Source organism: Haliotis rubra, unplaced genomic scaffold, assembly GCF_003918875.1.
Source record: "Haliotis rubra isolate DU_JTF1 unplaced genomic scaffold, ASM391887v1 Scf81, whole genome shotgun sequence".
Taxonomy (NCBI): Eukaryota; Metazoa; Mollusca; class Gastropoda; order Lepetellida; family Haliotidae; genus Haliotis; species Haliotis rubra.
This window is the reverse complement of record NW_025767535.1, coordinates 1,733,932-1,755,751: the sequence shown is the minus strand read 5'-3', so window position 1 is coordinate 1,755,751 and position 21,820 is coordinate 1,733,932. Positions and strand designations below refer to the sequence as shown.

Genomic DNA, 21,820 nt, shown 5'->3' with positions numbered 1-21,820 from the left:
GCATCCAAAGCATCAATTTCACTTCAATCATCTGACATACGCAAGAATCTCCTGTATTCCATCAAGACTGGCACTAACAATCAATTCAGAAGCTCATAGACTTTGGTTCCATTTAGATGAGATTGACAACTGTAAAGTACCCATGAGAAAGTAAATCACCTTGTCTTAACATAGCGTTAAACAGATCACACCCATCACTCTCATCCAAAATTTAGAAAAAAAAAGAGGAAAAGTAAAAATCATTGTGTGAAATACAAATAAAAAGGTTAGACTTGTCTGAAACTGATCAAATGACACTGAAATCTCAAGAAATATGTTCTGAAGGTCAGGTATTTTTACGCCCTGTACTGTCTTCTTTATATGGCAGTGGTCCAACAATTACATTTCAAGGATGAGGAGTTTAACAGCTCATACAGAGATGAAATCCAATATAAACTTCTTCTACTTCTGTTAAAAACTGAAATTGTCGGCCGCATGAATGAATGAAGCTGTGACTTTAAAGAAAATCATGACTAATTCTTTTCGAAATTTTGCGATTATATATATTTTTATAACAAATAATGTTTTTATGAAAAAATAATGTGACTGCTGATAAAACTACTTATTTTAATTATTTGAGCTTATATTCTATATTTCATCCAAGTGAAGAAAATACAGACATCGTCACATCAGTTACAGAAAGTTTACTACATGGATACTGCATGGAAATATCTGATTTTCTTGTGGCCAAAACCAGATAAATAGAGACTATAGACTCTGTAGCTCACCTATATTATGAGTGAGTGAGTGAGTGAGTTGGGTTTTACGCCGCTTTTAGCAATATTCCAGCAATATCACGGCGGGGGACACCATAAATGGGCTTCACACATTTATATTATGAAGTAAAAGGGTGATCATGTTAAAACTGGATTGGATATCAATGAGCACTTCTTCTACACAATATCCTCAGGATAATTCACACAAAGTTACAGCACGCTTTATGGGTTTCACAGATGAAAAAATGCAATAAAACTAGTGATCCTAGAAGGTCAAAAGGTTGTATGTTGATAAAAATCATAACATGTCAAAAAATATGTCCAAATTGTAAATATGCATTACGCACTTGATGAAAATATAATTTCATAACACAAAATGCAGAAATTTTGTTGTATTAAGAAATAAAAAAAAGTTGGACAGAGGTCACTTAAAAACACAACAAAGCAATTATGATGCATAACCTCTCTTGCACGAAATGCTTTAAACTATCATGCTATTGCTAATATTTCCCACACAGAAACTCACTTGGAGGATCACTTTCACATCTCTATTTTCACATGAGAGGATCTATGTATCATTATAATAACATATTAGGTCAGAACATATATGACCCTAAATTGTTGTTGACCAGGCAATGTTTTGAGCATGTTGAGCTCATAATCTCAAAACTTGACCAATATGATGCTGCATGAAGCAAAATTATCATTCTTGGAATACCAGGTGAGCTAAACATGGAAATTATCTGATAGTTTCCAGGTTTTACATTCGTGCTGGTATTGGCAGCTGATATCGACAACCTGCGATACGATACATCATGATACTAAAATTTAGTTACGACAATATATTGCCAAAGTATTGTGTACTGAAGCTGCGATACGATACAAATCCTGATACAAGGGTGGCGATATGATACATATCACGATACTAAAATCTATAATTCTAACACCAACTATAAAATGCCTCAAGATCATAACAAAACCATTTTAAAGTATTTCATCAAATTCCGCCAGCGTTTTTCAATGTTCATTCGAAAACGAGATAATTTAAGTTTATAGACTGACTTTGTGAATGTTAATAACATGTGAGCGCTATGTTTAACAGTTCTTGATGCAAGAATTTCTGAGAAAACGTTAACTTATGAAGTGAAAAGTAATCATCAAACAAAAGTGAGTCTATTTTCTTGAAAGATATCACGATTCGGCAATATTCAAAGTTAAACATCAATGTATTGTGGCCCATTTGAAGTATTGTATCGGGATATACAACAATGTAAAACTTTGTATCGATTCACTGTATCAGCGGCCCATGGATCGATGCGGATCGATGCGTATCGATGAATCATCACACCACTATTTTACGTGACACGTAAATGTGCGTCCAGTACGTATAAATGTTGACAATGGATACAGAACAAGAACTAACTGCATCCTGAAGGATGAACAATATTATATACTTCGTTTCAAAAGTTTCGACTCACTAGTGTAAATATGAACACTTACTTCAGGTAACTGTTTGCCATATATTCCATACTGTTTAAAGGTACTGTTTACACATGAACTGATGTATTTTTAAACAAAATTGTAACATTTAAAAGATTATTGTCATGAGTTCAATAAATGTATAACAATCAATGAAAACTGGCGAATTCTTAATAAACCTTTACACCAAAATGCAGCTGTTCAAATGCAAGATATTTGCACATACTTTTCAGCAATTTGATGCTTGATCCTCGTGCAATTCATCTGCATAAGGTTTGCGGTTTTGTTTCCCTAAGTTAGTGGACATATAAACAAGGGATTTCTGCAGGTGTATAAGCAATAATATATAAAATATGAGTCCAGATATTTCTTCTTGCCAAATCTCCTATATGTCTGCAACACACACACACACATATAACATATAGTGAGTGTTTTAAGTGAGTCTAAACCTTTGAAAGGAAGTATACATTGTACCCGATTATCACATCTATGACTTCCGTGGATCAATGCTCATGCCGTTGATCACCGGAATGTCTGGTCCAGACTTGATTATTTACAGGCTGCTGCCATATAGCTGGAATATTGCTGAGTGTGGTGTAAAACTAAAACACTCAAATGATCAATGAATTCTTCAGAAACTATCAATTATTCTTCAGTCAGTTACCCTTGCATTGTCTGCAAGGACCCCTAAAACGAATAATTAGGGGTCCCCGGGAACCCCGTGTTGTGAGTTGTGGTAAAACCTTGGTTTCCTTTTTCATAGTTATTTTGGCACTGGCTTATGCCAAATACATTTTCCGATTACATCGAGTATCCTGTTTTCTGAGTTTGAGCCATTTTATTAGTGGTACAAGAAGACAAGCAAGTCCCATCACTCAGTATAAGTCTGTCAGGGTTGTTTGCTGGGGTGTCCAGGGAGCAAGAAAATCAATGGGGAGTTTTCTACTTGCTCTGTTTCAGATAACAGGTTTCTTGACATGGAGATCAAGCCATCTTTGAAGAAGGGAAGAACTGTGAGTGAGTGAGTGAGAGAGTGAGTGAGTGAGTGAGTGAGTGAGTGAGTGAGTGAGTGAGTGAGTGAGTGAGTGAGTGAGAGAGATTTACGCTTCTTTAGACTACATTTCTGTTTTAATGTAGCATCATTGCTAAACGTGGGAGCAAAGCCTGAGGTGCAGGTGTCACGTTTTTACAAACAGAAACCCTTTCCACATCCATGAGCAGGGATTTACAGGATGCAAATTTAGCTATGTTTAACAGTTCTTGACGCAAGAATTTCTGAGAAAACGTTAACTTATGAAGTGAAAAGTAATCATCAAACAAAAGTGAGTCTATTTTCTTGAAAGATATCACGATTCGGCAATATTCAAAGATAATCATCAATGTATTGTGGCCCATTTGAAGTATTGTATCGGGATATACAACAATGTAAAACTTTGTATCGATTCACTGTATCAGCGGCCCATGGATCGATGCGGATCGATGCGTATCGATGAATCATCACACCACTATTTTACGTGACACGCAAATGTGCGTCCAGTACGTATAAATGTTGACAATGGATACAGAACAAGAACTCACTGCATCCTGAAGGATGAACAATATTATATACTTTGTTTCAAAAGTTTCGACTCACTAGTGTAAATATGAACACTTACTTCAGGTAACTGTTTGCCATATATTCCATACTGTTTAAAGGTACTGTTTACACATGAACTGATGTATTTTAAACAAAATTGTAACATTTAAAAGATTATTGTCATGAGTTCAATAAATGATAACAATCAATGAAAACTGGCGAATTCTTAATAAACCTTTACACCAAAATGCAGCTGTTCAAATGCAAGATATTTGCACATACTTTTCAGCAATTTGATGCTTGATCCTCGTGCAATTCATCTGCATAAGGTTTGCGGTTTTGTTTCCCTAAGTTAGTGGACATATAAACAAGGGATTTCTGCAGGTGTATAAGCAATAATATATAAAATATGAGTCCAGATATTTCTTCTTGCCAAATTTCCTTTATATCTGCAACACACACACACATACAACATATAGTGAGTGTTTTAAGTGAGTCTAAACCTTTGAAAGGAAGTGTACATTGTACCGACAACACATCTATGACTTCCGTGGATCAATGCTCATGCTGTTGATCACTGGATTGTCTGGTCCAGACTTGATTATTTACAGGCTGCTGCCATATAGCTGGAATATTGCTGAGTGTGGTGTAAAACTAAACTCACTCACTCACATGATCAATGATTCATTCCAGGTTCAAAAGAAACTATCAAAATGTACAATTCTTAAGTCAGTTACTTCACAGGACCGGTGCATTGTCTGCAAGGACCCCTAAAACGAATAAAATTAGGGGTCCCCGGGACCCCCGTGTTCTGAGTTGTGGTAAAACCCTGGTTTCCTTTTTCACATAGTTATTTTGGCACTGGCTTATGCCAAATACATTTTCCGATTACATCGAGTATCCTGTTTTCAGAGTTTGAGCCATTTTATTAGTGGTACAAGAAGACAAGCAAGTCCCATCACTCAGTATAAGTCTGTCAGGGTTGTTTGCTGGGGTGTCCGGGGAGCAAGAAAATCAATGGGGAGTTTTCTACTTGCTCTGTTTCAGATAACAGGTTTCTTGACATGGAGATCAAGCCATCTTTGAAGAAGGGAAGAACTGAGAGTGAGTGAGTGAGTGAGTGAGTGAGTGAGTGAGTGAGTGAGTGAGTGAGTGAGTGATACGCTCCTTTGGACTACATTTCAGTTTTAACGTAGCATCATTGCTAAACGTGGGAGCAAAGCCTGAGATGCAGGTGTCACGTTTTTACAAACAGAAACCCTTTCCACATCCATGAGCAGGGATTTACAGGACGCGAACTCCTGCGTCCTATAAGCATAAACTTTGACAATGGACGCAACAAAATTTATTAGCACGTCCACAGGGACGTAGAAAAAGTCCAAATACTTTTTGTAAAAATTCCAATCGAGTGACAATAAGTTATCACTGAGTGTGCTACTAGCTGGGTTAGGGTATCATTTGCAATTTAATTACTATTACTAACAATGTGATGATCATGATACACAATACAATAACAGTATTAATAATAATATTTAAGTGTCTTGGACCCCCATTTTGTTGTCCAGGACCCCTGAAAAGAGTATGAGTCCCAGGGACCCTCAAATACAGGACTCCAGGTAAATCCCTGCATGAGAAATCTCTGCTAAAACCAACGTTGATTGTAGAATTGTGACTATATCATGAGATTATATTTGTTTCAGCAGTATTTCAGCTGTATGATGCTGTTTGCAAACAAATTCGAGTCTGGACCAGACAATCCATTGATTGTCACCATGTGATACGATGACAACTCTGGTGTTGAAGATGGTCTTCAAGCTCATGCTTGTTGTAAGATGCAACAAACGGGATCGGGCTTGTCTTAAGAGGCGAAGATTGGGAAGGCTCGCTAACTTAGTCGTATCATTGTCGTATCTAAATTGTGTACATCGACACTCATAATGTCACTCACTAGATTGTCTGGTCACAACTCAATGTATTTGCAGACAACTAAAAAATAGGTTTAAACTTGCTGAGCAGCGATACCCAACAAACAAAACAACTTTAGCAAACCCATAAGCATGAGCATGGTGATTACAAACCACGACACACGTTACGATTGTTTGCTTATTGTTTAACACCACACTCACCAAAATTCCAGCTATTACCAGATGTCTGTCAATAATTGAGTCTGGACCAAACAATCCAGTGATCAACAGCATGAGCATCGTTCTACGCAATTGGGGTACGATGACCTGTGTCAACAAGTCAGGGAGCCTGACCACCCGATCCCATTAGTCACCTCTTACGACAAGCATGGGTTACTGAGACAAGTGGGATACGATGACCTGTGTCAACAAGTCAGGGAGCCTGACCACCCGATCCCTTTAGTCGCCTCTTACGACAAGCATGGTTACTAAACACCATTTCTAACCTGGATGATGAGTGATGCCGTGTTAAACAACAAACAAACCACACAAACCAAATCCAAACACTCAGAACATAATATAATATTATATAGCAATACATGATTCATATAAGGAGTGAAGACTGTATGGAGGACTGACTGACTGACTGAGTTTGGTTTTACGCTGCTTTTAGCAATATTCCAGCAACATCACAGCGGGGGACACCAGAAATGGGCTTCACACATTGTACCCATGTGGGGATTCGAACCCGGGTCTTCAGCGTGATGAGCCAACGATTTAACCACTAGGCTACCCTAGGCCTCGCTGTATGGAGCAGAGATTTCTCCTCCAAGGACTCATTGCACAAGCAATATATTATATACCAATATACATGATTCATACAAGGAGTGAAGACTTTCATCAATATATAATAATTCTGCAACCAAATCTTGGTGTGGGAGATGAACTTTCCAGAGAGATATTTCTCTGACGTCAAGAACATATTAAAAATAACATATTATCATTTTTCTTCCCAAAGTTAAAAATCAGTTTAACTTTTAATCCATTTTGTTAGATATATATAAACTCATGGAAACGAATAAGGGAACACATGAAAGTACAAGTGTTCCTTTATATATTTCCAGAAGTTCACCCAGTGGAATACATACCTTGTGAAGAAACCTGGAAAAGAATAAAGGAACACTTGTACTTTCATGTGTTCCCTTTTTTGTTTCCATGGGTATAACTGTCCATTAGTATATTTAAAAATACATTAACAGAAGTCTTCCTTAAACTCCACACAGCTTCACAGTATTTTCATTCAAACAATTAATAATACCATTGTGTTGAAGTTGAAGGGACCTATGCTTCAAGAGTCGACACAATAGCAAACTGAAGTAATTATCTAACTGTCAATAAAAAAGTTAAAGAAAAAAAATTGACTAAATGAAGATTAGGCAGGGATCAAGCTTTGATTTTGACACAACCGAAAGTTTGACACAATGTTTGACCGTAGAGTGTGATTCATACTAATGAGTGAGTGAGTCGCTTTTAGCAATATTCCAGCAATATCATGGCAGGGGACACCAGAAATGGGTTTCACACACTGCACCTATGTGGGGAATTGAACCCAGGTCTTCAGCGTGATGAGCGAACGCTTTAACCACTAGGCTACTCCACCCCCCTGTGATCCGTACTAAGAATGAGTGATTGAGAATGGTTCAGCACAACCATTAACAATATTCAGTTTTGTTGTCCATTTGTTTGTCGTTTTATGCTGCAGCTATATGGCATCGGTCTGTAAATAACTGACTCGTAATCGACCAGCAAATCCAGTGGCTGACATCATGAGCATTGATCTATGCGACTGGGATACAAAGACATGTCCACCAAGTCAGCAAGCCTTCCCGATCCTCGCCATGACAAGCATGGTTTACTGAGGACCAATTTTAACATGGATCTTCAATGGCGGAACAGTGTTCAGGGGTTTTCTTGGCATGTCAGCTTAATATGGGGGGTAAGCCGAAGTGATGCAGGTCTCAACTGTTTACCAGTTTTGCACAAAATCCAAAACCAAGGAGCATGGGTATAGTAACAAATCTTGAAACATACAGAGGTTAACCAGAAATAAAATTCTCAATCATATGTTACCAAGGGCACAACTTTGCACAAAATCCAAAATCAATGACAGGAACACTGAACTCTGAATATATATATATTATTTTGATAGAAACAAATAATTGCTTAAACTGAAAAGGAGCCTGGGATGGGAGATCCTGAATCTGAGGTGAGTGAGTGAATTGGGTTTTACTCCGCTTTTAGCAATATCCTAGCAATATCACGACGGGGGACACCAGAAATGGGCGTTACACATTGTACCCATGTGGGGAATTGAACTCAGGGTTGGCGGGATGAGCAAACACTTTAACCACTAGGCTACCCCACTGCCCTGAACCTGAGGAAATCTGGACTTGCTTTATTAAGGGTTTTACGGCATTGCAGAAAGGGCTGGGTAGGAGTGAAAATAATGTGGTTCAGGGACTGTGAGACAGACTAGGTCTGAGATAGCTAGGTCTTTATCGCAGACTTTCAGTTCTGAAAGAATTTATTCGTACAGCATAAAAAATTATTCACAGGCAAGTTATTCACGTCTCCTGTGACTGTCACATAAAACTGTCACTGTATCTGTTTTGCATTAAATCTACAACCATCCCAAGCCACAGAGAACAAATTGACACTTTGCTGATCAATAAAAAAAACAAGAAAACATTCAACTGTATAACTAAGTTTCTTTCTGATTAGAAAACAAACATTTTGCTGACACAGCTTTTCCAATATCTTCGACAAAGATCCAATTAAACGTCTACATTTGTTTCAAGAGGAATAATTCCACATCAGTGAACATAATGGATTCCTTTATCGAGAACAGCATCATCTGCGAAGCTGCATCGGTGAGGCCAAAAGGGGCCAAGCTCTCCATTTAGACGAATCCACAAAATCAATGTTAACAATTGCCACTGGTAGCCAATGTTATTATTGACATTATACATACTACACATTACCCAGGGTTCCATGTGCACTACTTGTGTAGAATTCCTTCACGCAAAGATTAACACTTCACTGCTATAAAAATTGGTATTTTTTTCTATAGCCAATAGCAATTCATTTGAAGATAATCTTTCACATTTGGCGCCAGACTTTAGAAATGAGATATGTACCAATATATTCCAAAGTCAGGAATTTGAAGTGCTTACAAAGCTTCTCACGTTAATATGCTGTCATCGATCTTGTCACAAAGAATAAATGGAAAATCAAAAGAAGCATAAAATTTAATTTTACAGTAGACAATACTATTACAATTATTTCAAAGAAAAGTGATACTTAAAAAACACCAAGAGAACCTCATCTGCTAAACATCACATAGAACCTTTTTTATTGTTTGGTTTACAGAATGGCTTCAGAAGCCTTATGGGTTCGTGGTCAAAATGAATTAAAATTATGTAAAAACTAGGCCTTTTATGTTATTTATACAAATACTGTCTGGTAAGAATTAGAAAACATGTTTTAAGGATAACAGTTCAGCTCTCAATGGACTGACATTTGTCTAAGAAATAAACATATCTTATAAAAAAGAACGTATTAACAAAATAAAAGAAATTCAATACAAATGGGGCCTAAATTAATGCTTAATTTCAGAGCTGATAATCTAAATTGTCAAATTATTATAGACTGAATTGGATTCAGTTTGTTATGTATTTTCTTGGGTCTTGGAGAAAAACTACTTTTTAACCATTTTGAGATATATTTTTAATTACTGAAATCAGCAGAAAGAAATGTAATATTTTTAAGATTTGTGTAATTATTTATAAATGGAAAAGTAAGCTTTGAAAGTAACCAAACGCCTTATATCATTTCTGCACATCTGTTCTTCAAAAACATCAATGACGATGATTTGATAGAAGTGACAGCGGCAGGTTACAATTAATATTTCCTTGGATGAACGTCACTAATTGTCTCCCTAATCATGACAGCACTTCCTGCTCTGATAATCAGGAATCGGTACGGCAGGTTCAAGAGTGCATGTGTAATATCAGATGAAGTGGGGGTAAGGTACACAACAGCAATGCAATTGGGAAGGCAGCGCCGGTTGGGGTGAAGGTCAATGGGGGATTGGAAGGGGAGGTAATCACAGTAATTAGCTCACAGTAGAAGCTGACAATGACTCACCATGATATCTCGTCAAAGTCATATTCAGTCAAGAAGTGATGCGATACAGTCATCAAGTTGGCTGGATCCAATTTCAGATTAAAACTGTCATAACTTTGGCATGGAATTTCGATACTCTGTACAGTTGTGGGATTATATGACATCAAGATTTCAGCAAATGTCAGGAAATTGAGAGATAACTTTAAAATTTAGAAAATAAAAAATGAGACATGACATTTATGTCCCTGCATAACATATATGACTGTATGACGAATATTAAGGATTTGGCATGCGGTTTACTCAGCTGAATATCACTTAGATCTACAATTTCACTTAAACATTGTGCTCTTATAATGCCTACAAAATATTTTAAAACAAATTGAATTTTCTTGTTTATTAAAGCATGTTTAAATTTAGATAATAGAACTGGTCAAATTTTCTTACATTATTAATACAGTGACGTGAAGAAAATGAGTGAATGTTGTTTTAGGCCCAAGGGACAAAATTTCAGCTGTATATGAGATCTGAACACCATGCAGGGTCAGTGAGACCAGTGGTTGACAGCATGAACAACAAGCTGGTACCATGGTAACACTTGCGAAATGTTTCTACAACAGTGAGTGCATATTGTTTTATACAAGTAAAAAATATTCCAGGAATATGCCGTGGTCAGTAAAATCAAGCCAGGCCAGTTGAACTCATGATTGATAGCATGATGACACAATCAGCATAGATGAACACAATGATCACTTTATCAGCTCTTACAATTAGTAGAGAACCTCACACTCTGCTCCAGAATCCAAACAGGAGAACCATATAGATGATACAGATGATAACAGTTGATAAGTGTTCTCTTCTCATGTCATAAAATGATCATAATATTAGCGTCTCATGACAAATATTGGCATATTTTGCACTCAGTGTTCCTATTACATGACATTGGCCTGTACATAATTGATTCCAGAGCAAGCTTGAACTGTATTCAAGTTTGTTTGTTTGTCTGTTTGTTTGTTTGCACTCAGCTACATTCCAGTAAATAATTGAGTCTGCACCAGACAATCCAGTGATCAACAGCATGCGCATCGATCTACGCAACTGGGATATGATGACATGTGTTATAGCCCAGTCAGCGAGCCTGACAACCCGATCCCGTTAGTAGCTCTTACGACAAGCATGGGAAGATCAATTCTAACCCAGATCTTCACGGGTCAATAAGATGGTGAGATGAATGCTTAACCTTGTTGCACCTGATAAGCAATTTGGGTTGTATATTCCTCAGGGAGTTGAGAAAGCAATTTAATTCACACCAATCTGTCGATAGGGGAATTCTGAGCAATGGAAGCATGACTTCCACGGGGTGAAATCTACAGATCTTGTGTATTAAAAGCCATCCCAATCACCACCACAATCATCATCATCATCATCATCATCACCATCACCATCATCGTCATCATCTAGTTCTCACCTTCAGGTTTCCTTGTGAAAGCAGCAAACGGGTTGACAGATTTAATCAGTGGCCACAACAACATGTCTGGGTTTGGGGAATGTCTACAGTATGATGTCACAGTTTAGCCCAGTGATATGAAAATACCCCCAGTTGTGACACATGTCACACCATGTTGGACATAAATCTCCCAGCCCTCCGCACCAGACAGACAACATGGCCGACTCAGTCTACCACACATTCATTACCTGGCAGGTTTTGCAATATTTCTGTTTTAAGAGTTTGGACTTCCGCTTAGGTTTAAGGACAGCTTCATTATATTACTAATGATTATTACTATTTAAAAAATAACATAATTTGATACATTTCTTTCGCATGCTAACTTAAAATTCAACTGAAATAATCTATATGCTGATTAATTCACTCCACTCATTCATCTATTCAAGTATGCTGATTCTTTCACTCAAGTACATTCTTCATTCATTCATTCATTGTATATTGTTAAGGGACAAAATTTCAGCTGTATATGAGATCTGAACACCATGCAGGGTCAGTGAGACCAGTGCTTGACGGCATGAACAACAAGCTGGTACCATGGTAACACTTGCGAAATGTTTCTACAACAGTGAGTGAATTTTGTTTTATACAAGTAAAAAATATTCCAGGAATATGCCGTGGTCAGTAAAATCAAGCCAGGCCAGTTGAACTCATGATTGATAGCATGGTGACACAATCAGCATAGATGAACACAATGATCACTTTATCAGCTCTTACAATTAGTAGAGAACCTTAGAGTCTCCTCCAGAATCCAAACAGGAAAACCATATAAGGCAGGTGATAATAGTTGATAAGTGTTCTCTTCTCATGTCATAGAACTATCATCATATTAGCATCATTGAGAACCAGTTCCTGACAACTCATGACAAATATTGGCATATTTTGCACTCAATGTTCCTATTACATGACATTGGCCTGTACATAATTGATTCCAGAGCAAGCTTGAACTGTATTCAAGTTTGTTTGTTTGTCTGTTTGTTTGTTTGCACTCAGCTACATTCCAGTAAATAATTGAGTCTGGACCAGACAATGCAGTGATCAACAGCATGCGCAACGATCTACACAATTGGGATATGATGACACGTGTCCACCAAGTCAGCGAGCCTGACCACCCGATCCCGTTAGTCGCTTCTTACGACAAGCATGGGTTACTGAAGATCAATTCTAACCCGCATCTTCAGGAGTCAATAAAATGGTGAGATGAATGCTTAACCTACTTGCACCTGATAAGCAATTTGGGTTGTATATTCCTCGTTGATTTGACAAAGGAATTTAATTCACACCAATCTGTCGATAGGGGAAATCTGAGCAATGGAAGCAAGACTTCCATGGGGTGAAATCTACTGATCTTGTGTATTAAAAGCCATCCCAACCACCACCACCACCACCACCACCATCATCATCATCACCATCACCATCATCGTCATCATCTAGTTCTCACCTTCAGGTTTCCTTGTGAAAGCAGCAAACGGGTTGACAGATTTAATCAGTGGCCACAACAACATGTCTGGGTTTGGGGAATGTCTACAGTATGATGTCACAGTTTAGCCCAGTGATATGAAAATACCCCCAGTTGTGACACATGTCACACCATGTTGGACATAAATCTCCCAGCCCTCCGCACCAGACAGACAACATGGCCGACACAGTCTACCACACATTCATTACCTGGCAGGTTTTGCAATATTTCTGTTTTAAGAGTTTGGACTTCCGCTTCATTTTAAGGACAGATTCATTATATTACTAATGATTACTACTATTTAAAGAATAACATAATTTGATACATTTCTTCGCTTATTGTAACTTAAATGTCAAACTGAAATAATCTATATCTTTTGATTGACAGTCACTCAATTACATTCATTCATTCAAGTATGCTGATTAATTCACTCACTCAAGTACATTCTTTCACTCAAGTATACTCATTCATTCGTTCATTGTGTATATTGTTAAGGGACAAAATGACTTCTCAGCTCTCTCATATTCATTCGTTCATTTATTGGTTTGTTTCGTCGTTCATTTATTCAAAATTTCACTACCATTCATAAATATGACCATCTCTATTGTCTTGTGGAAGGTGAAGAGCAGGTCAGTTGTTATCAACATTATAAAGACATAAAAGATGCTACTTGTAGTTGCCCTGTCTGGTACTTGATATTACTGGGATAAAACAAGGTCTGCTTGGAGTCAGTACACTATGTCAGAGTGGGTATCCATGCTAATCACAAGGGGCAGTGGGGTAGCCCAGGGGTTAAAGCGTTCACTCGTCACGCTGAAGATCCGGGTTCGATTCCCCACATGGGTACAAAGTGTGATGCCCATTTCTGGTGTCCCCCGCCGTGATATTGCTGGAATATTGCTAAAAGCAGCGTAAAATCAAACTCACTCACTCACTCACTCATTCATTTGCTCACTCACTCATTCACTCACCTACCTACATACTCGCTCATTCACTCATCCATCTACCTACTCACTCACATGCTCACTCACACGCTCACTAACTCACCCACCCACCCACTCACTCATCCACCCACCCGCCCTCTCACTAGTTCACTCACGCACCTCAAACACCTTTCCGCTGCTCACTTGCACCACAGATTACCACCTAATGTAGGACCATACTATCACTGCACACATTCCAGCATGAAGTGACGATACCTACTGGTGGAACTAAATTCAGCCTGTTTTGTATACATACCAGGGGATTAAACTCTTTAGGAGACAAGATTAGAAAATCGATGAGAAATGTGTTCAGATCAATACTGGCCAAACAAATCCATTTTGCAGTATTTTAGTAGATGAGAACACCGTCTTTCTATGTCCCTTTGTAAAAACTACAGAATGGATCTTTACATAGAGTCTCCAAGAATGTATCTAGAACAGATCTATACCTTAATGAAAGAACCTCCATTGAGAGATAAGCACTGGCATTCTCATCAATATTCCTGAAGACAAACCTGGGCAGTTACTTAACCCATGGGCTTACTACCAGATACTATAGCTAGCTTCATTTGATTCCGGGCTGAAGCAGAGGCTTAGTACCAATGGATGATACTGTGATGATACTCTCTCACACTCCCTGAACCACATTATTTTCCCTTCCAACCAGCAATCTCTGCACTGCTGAAGCCCTAAATGAAGCAAGTCTAGATTACCCCTGCTTCAGGTTCTGAATCTCCTGGGGCGGTGGGGTAGCCAAGTGGTTAAAGCGTTGGCTCGTCACGCTGAAGACCCAGGTTCGATTCCCCACATGGGTACAATGTGTGAAGCCCATTTCTGGTGTTCCCTGCCGTGATGTTGCTGGAATATTGCTAAAAGCGGCGTAAAACCAAACTCAGTCAGTCAGTCAGTCTGAATCTCCCAATTCACTGGAGCTCCTTTCCAGTTTAAAAGGAATTAGCCTAGTGTTAGTCTACTGTAAATGGTACTGTGAATGGTTCTTTAATTCCTATTCTGACCTGGAATCCTCACAGAAGGACAGGCATAGCATACTTGGGAGGCTATTCTGGAATGGAATCTTCAAAGAAATGCAAGCATAGAGTACTTGGTAGGCTATTCTGACCTGAAATCCTCACAGGAAGGCAAGCATAGGGTACTTGGGAGGGTATTCTGACCTGAAATCCTGACAGGAAGGCAAGCATAGAGTACTTGGTAGGCTATTCTGACCTGAAATCCTCACAGGAAGGCAAGCATAGGGTACTTGGGAGGGTATTTTAGCCTGGAATCTTCAAAGAGAGACAAGCAAAATGGACATTGGTACATTGTTTTATGTCTGTATGAGAGACTATAGGTCATTTTATGCATGAAACCTCTTTGAAGTAAGAAAATGTGAGATTTTAATAATGCATTTCCCATAAAGTTCGTCCGACTTTTGTTTCAAGTCTGTTTGAGGGACTATATGTCATTCCATACATTTAAACACTTTGAAGTAAGAAATTGGGTGATTTTGATAATGCATATCCCTGAAGTATATATCTTAGTGCAGTTAATCTTCATTGCAAACCCAAATGCATTCTCATCAGCTTATCTATGGATCAACATCCATTTTCTGCCTGAACCGTGCGATGTTGTTTTCGCATGCCATCACAAGACTGTAATTATCCATCTCCCATATGTATGTTGAACTGATGAATGGGTATCTGATAGATATCTCACATGCATCTTCCTGAAAGGATCTGCATGGTCCTTTCTTACACTCACTAAAAGCAATCATTCAAGTACAGGCAATTAGTTGTCCGCCAAGCATTGGTAATCTGTGCCATTACACGTCGCTGAGGTAACTCTTCAGTACCCACAATGCATCATCACTCCCAATTCCCCAGAACATGTCGTTTTAAATGGAGACAAATGCTGTCTGAGTACCTTTGATTAGTTTCAGCCATCCATCAATTTGTTTTAGGAAGATATCTAAAAGATAATTCCATATTCATGCTTCTTTTATGAATTTTGACTTTTCCACATTGTAGGTCCTGCATACTACTGAAAATAAGTAGAGGATCATCAAATTTTGCTATGATCGTTAATCTGCCTTGACACGAGTAATTATATCAATATTAAAGAATTTGGAGTCCAGATGAAAATAGGACGTATGTGTTTCTTAACTTTTTATGAGTAGCATATGCACCAAATTTGTTGATGTCTTCAACACTACATGTGTACCGGATACCAAATTTGGAAATACTTAATACAGATCATAATACGTTTTAAAAATACCTGTTTATTGCATTTTTTAAATCATTCACATATTCATCTTGATATCAAGTCTGAAATGAAAATTTTGAAATTGAAAAATTTGCAGCTAACTCCTTTGATAAATGCCTTAAACTTTCGCTGTATAAACTGTGTTATGCAAACTGTTATCATTGTTGTCAAAAACGTGAGAATGTGTGTGAAGAATGGGGCCATTTTTATTCAGGTTCATAACAAACTAAAGATGACCTGGAATCTTCACAGAAAGACAAGCATAGAGTATTTGGGAGGATATTCAAGTCTGAATATGCTCACAGAAAGACAAGCATAGCATACTTGGGAGGCTATTCTGGAATGGAATCTTCAAAGAAATGCAAGCATAGAGTACTTGGTAGGCTATTCTGACCTGAAATCCTCACAGGAAGGCAAGCATAGGGTACTTGGGAGGGTATTTTAGCCTGGAATCTTCAAAGAGAGACAAGCAAAATGGACATTGGTACATTGTTTTAAGTCTGTATGAGAGACTATAGGTCATTTTATGCATGAAACCTCTTTGAAGTAAGAAAATGTGAGATTTTAATAATGCATTTCCCATAAAGTTCGTCCGACTTTTGTTTCAAGTCTGTTTGAGGGACTATATGTCATTCCATACATTTAAACACTTTGAAGTAAGAAATTGGGTGATTTTGATAATGCATATCCCCTGAAGTATATATCTTAGTGCAGTTAATCTTCATTGCAAACCCAAATGCATTCTCATCAGCTTATCTATGGATCAACATCCATTTTCTGCCTGAACCGTGCGATGTTGTTTTCGCATGCCATCACAAGACTGTAATTATCCATCTCCCATATGTATGTTGAACTGATGAATGGTTATCTGATAGATATCTCACATGCATCTTCCTGAAAGGATCTGCATGGTCCTTTCTTACACTCACTAAAAGCAATCATTCAAGTACAGGCAATTAGTTGTCCGCCAAGCATCGGTAATCTGTGCCATTACACGTCGCTGAGGTAACTCTTCAGTACCCACAATGCATCATCACTCCCAATTCCCCAGAACATGTCGTTTTAAATGAAGACAAATGCTGTCTGAGTTCCTTTGATTAGTTTCAGCCATCCATCATTTTGTTTTAGGAAGATATCTTTTCCATATTCATGCTTCTTTTATGAATTTTCACTTTTCCACATTGTAGTTCCTGCATACTACTGAAAATAAGTAGAGGATCATCGAATTTTGCTATGATAGTTAATCTGCCTTGACACGAGTATTTATATCAATATTAAAGAATTTGGAGTCCAGATGAAAAAAGGAGGTATGTGTTTCTTAACTTTATATGAGTAGCATATGCTCCAAATTGTAGATGTCTTCAACACTACATGTGTACCAGAATACCAAATTTGGAAATACTTAATACAGATCATAATACATTTTGAAAATACCTGTATATTGCATTTTTAAATCATTCACAAATTTATCTTGATATCAGTCTAAAAAGTGATGAGTTGAATTGGAATTTTGAAATTGAAAAATTAGCAACTTATTCATTTGATAAATACTTTAAACTTTCGTGTGTATCAACTGTGTTATGCATACTGTTATCATTGTTGTAAAAAACGTGAGCGTGTGTGTGGAGAATGGGACCATTTTTATTCTGGTTCATAACAAATTAAAGATGAAAGGGCTATACACTACAGTATGAACCGATAAACTATGAAACAAAAGTCAGTGAGTGAGTGAGTGAGTTAGTTTAGTTTTTCGCCACTTTCAGCAATATTCCAGCAATATCATGGCGGGGAACACCAGAAATGGGCTTCACACATTATACCCATGTGGGGAATCGAACCCAGGTCTTCAGCATAACGAGCGGACGCTTTAACCACTAGGCTACCTGAACATACCCATCTCTACAAATCCTCATGACCTACCAATGACAAACTCTATCACAAGAATATTTTATTGACCACATTAACAAACATGAGTTAAAAATGCTTTGAAATTTTATCAACAACCAAATTGCCCCAAAATATGTCAATTTGTGGAAGTCGATTTTCGGCATTGATAAGAATTTTTAGGTTTGGCAGTAATCCCATGTGAAATAATGCTTAAAATCGCAACGGAAAAAACACTTTGTACATCTAACAAACCATGTTATCATACATCAGCTCGCACCAAACCTTGCATCTAAATAGCCTTAAAAACAGAGAATCCAATTCCCACTCAGCAATAATTACAGTCCCGCACACAAATCAAGCCAATTAATCTGAATACTGACTGCCTTCCAAGCTATATAGTTGTTGAATATAAGGTTTTATATAACTGTATTCAAGCTCACTCCTATCCTATCCTGAAACGCTCGAATCCAAGCCCCAAGTGAAATGCTCATAAAGCTACACTTTAGTTTATGGTTCACAGAAATTTTGCTTACCATTAGCTGGAGCAATTTTCAGTTGGGCCAAACAAAAAAAGTGCCTAGGTTCTGTAGCTCACCTCGTTATGAAGTCAACAGTTTAAACAACAATGAGTGAGTGAATTTAGTTTTATGCATCACTCAGCAATATTTGAACTAAATCACAGCAGTCTGTAAATAATCAAGTCTGGACCAGACAATCCAGTGATCAACAACATGAACATCGATCTATGGAATTGGGATATGATGACATGTGCCAACCAAGTCAGCAAGCCTGACCACCTGATCCCGTTAGTCGCATTTTACGACAAGCATGGGTTACTGAAGATCAATTCTAACCCAGATCTTCACGGGTGTTAAAATATTACAGGCAGCAGATGAAAATGGTTGAAACCACATCAAATTTAAAGAAAAGCACAAAATGCAGAAGTAATGTGCTGAATCCCAAACTAGTTGAATAAATACTTAATTCCTTACTATTTAGTACAAATATATTAGAGTAAAAGCCATGTACTGCTTTATCAAAATGGCTGCCATATTGGGGGCCATATTGAATATTGGATTCAAACCAACTTAAACATAGGAAGTGCTTATGATGGTTAATAGAAGACTCACGATTCACAATGCATGATAGAAAATAATGAGATGGCCAATGCTCAGTTAAATGAACAAATATATTGCAAAACTTTCTGTCCAGTTGGCACAGAATTGTTTAGGTGGGCAAACTTAAAAATAATTCTGTGCAGGATCTTTAATATTTTTACCTTACATTGTATCTTTACTTTGTCAGAGAAAATATTGTTCTCTAATAAGGTTTTTCAAGGTTCAGAACCCCATTATTCTGCAAACATTTGAATTACCACCTTCAAAACTTGAGAGTAACATTCTGTCCAATATTATTGGTGTTGATTTATATTTCTAATAAGATTTAGGATACAGGAACATAAAAATTAATTTTAAAAAAATCCTTTCAATTGAATCAGTACAGTGAACTAATAAACTCAAAGGGACTATCAGTTTTGGTTGCAACCATAGTTCGTTAATAGTTACGTCTACAAAATACAACAAGCACTCGTGAAGACAAAAAGCAGCTTGTTATATCCGTCAGTTCGTTATAAGGGTGTTTATAAAAAAACATAGTTTACTGTATGACCTACTTCACATGGAAGAGAAACATCAGTAAGAAGAAGTGATGACGTTATCACGTACATAATTGCCACAAGGAACGGCCATTGTGTCGTCCTGCGCTGTCCAGTTGGCTAAAATCAATACTCATCCCAAGGTCAAAATGGGTTTACTGTTAGTTTGCATGGTCAGCGTTTTTGGTCGAGCGCCAACACGGTCCATTCAATAATGGTACCCACGATATCTGGGATTAACATCTCCTTATGGTGTACAAGAGATCAATTGCTGAGTTCATAAACACCATCATGAAGCAGAGCCTTTGGACACTTAAGCTACAGTAAAACAGAGCATTCTGCAAAATAGAGCATTCTGAAACATTTTACGTTTAAATCATTTTCATTTCAGTTGCATCTGAAATCAAGTGAATTTTTATTAACCATTACGATGTGTGCATCCCAATATTGATTATGTCCAAAAGAGAGATGTTACATTTTTTATAAGCAAAATGGAGAAGGGTTAATTCAATGCCACAGCTTAATATGAAACAGAATTTATGTCAAGTAAACAGCCTTGCTATAAATTTCAATACAACAGAACCATGCGATTTGTTCAAAGTGAGACAAATAGAACTAAAAAAATAACAGCGCTATTTGATTAAAAAATGTTATATTTTACCAGTAGTCAAAAAATGATGAATTTCTTTTCGTGTTGAAATGTGCAGATTGAAATCAATAAACATTGTGGAGACGAACAAAGAAAAGCAGTAAATCCACCACAAACTATTCATTGTATCCAATTAGATCCTCCTAGTTTGTCTTCTGGGATTACTGGATGCCCCTGGCACTAGATACGTTTACCACGACCATTATTACAGAAATTTGAATGCTGCCTATTTTTGGTGCGGCATCAACTCACTGGTTCATATGCCTCTTCAGCATGATAACAGTAAATGAAGCGAAAAAGCCTCCTTTATTCAAAGTGTTCCATGAGTATTTTTTTTCTCCACGACAGTTATTTGAGATAATTGGAGGAAAGATGTTGAAAATCACGAATAGTGTTTAAATGGCTTTCTCGCATGCTATGAAATTGAGAATTACCATTTTGCAGAGAATGAGACATGTAGTTACAGAGATTGGTTATTGGAATCTAGGTTACCAATAATTACAACAAAGTTATTTCTGACATACTGGTTGTTATGGCGATTGTCAGAAGCAGGTCCATAGTGACTGCTGTATCATCATCATCATCATCATCCTATCTCAATAGGAACAGTTTGACACTCAAGACACCATGTCATTCAGCATCACGAAAAACATCATGACCATCACCGCTTCCATCACAATCATAAATAATCATCATGATCATGATCCAGAAATGATAGTCATAACATTAAAAGATCACCATAGGTTTTTCTCATTTGTTAAGCTTTTGAAAATTACAAGTTCAAATGAAGAAATACGATCATTTGAGTAACCTAGCATTGATATTCACATTATGAACTTAGACCTGATAATCATCATCAGAGAGAGAGAGAGAGAGAGAGAGAGAGAGAGAGAGAGAGAGAGAGAGAGAGAGAGAGAGAGAGAGAGAGAGAGAGAGAGAGAGAGAGAGAGAGAGAGAGAGAGAGAGAGAGATAGAAGAGAGAGAGAGAGAGTTAGAAACAGAGACAGAGAGAGAGTTAGAAACAGAGAGAGAGTTAGAAACAGAGAGAGAGAGAGAGAGAGAGAGAGAGAGAGAGAGAGAGAGAGAGAGAAACAAAGACAGAGAGAGACAGAATTAGAAACAGAGAGACATAGAGAGTTAGAAACAGAGAGAGAGAGGTCCATACAGAACAATCCATCTAGACCACAAACTGCTACACCCACAGACCATTGACTGCTACACCTATCTCACACAGGTCCACAGACCACTGACTGCTACACCTATCTCACACAGGTCCATCTAGAACACTGACCACCACTGACTGCTACACCTATCTCACACAGGTCCATCTAGAACACTGACCACCACTGACTGCTACACCTATCTCACACAGGTCCATCTAGAACACTGACTGCTACACCTATCTCACACAGGTCCATCTAGAACACTGACTGCTACACCTATCTCACACAGGTCCATCTAGAACACTGACTGCTACACCTATCTCACACAGGTCCATCTAGAACACTGACCACCACTGACTGCTACAC

At 37.7% G+C, this 21,820-nt stretch overlaps 1 protein-coding gene across 5 annotated transcripts in view; it reads right to left on the bottom strand.

Moving 5' to 3' along the window:
• LOC124261795 (coiled-coil domain-containing protein CG32809-like) overlaps positions 1 to 21,820 on the bottom strand; it is a 250,153-nt gene that overhangs the window by 198,481 nt on the left and 29,852 nt on the right. The window contains exon 1 of one of the 5 annotated variants that reach the window (XM_046696161.1): positions 11,365 to 11,443. The exons of the other annotated variants lie outside the window; for them this stretch is intronic. Coding sequence (XP_046552117.1) covers positions 11,365 to 11,428 — 64 coding nt within the window. The 5' untranslated portion in view covers positions 11,429 to 11,443. Of the gene's footprint in view, positions 1 to 11,364; positions 11,444 to 21,820 lie in introns of those variants that run through there. 5 annotated transcript variants of the gene reach the window in all.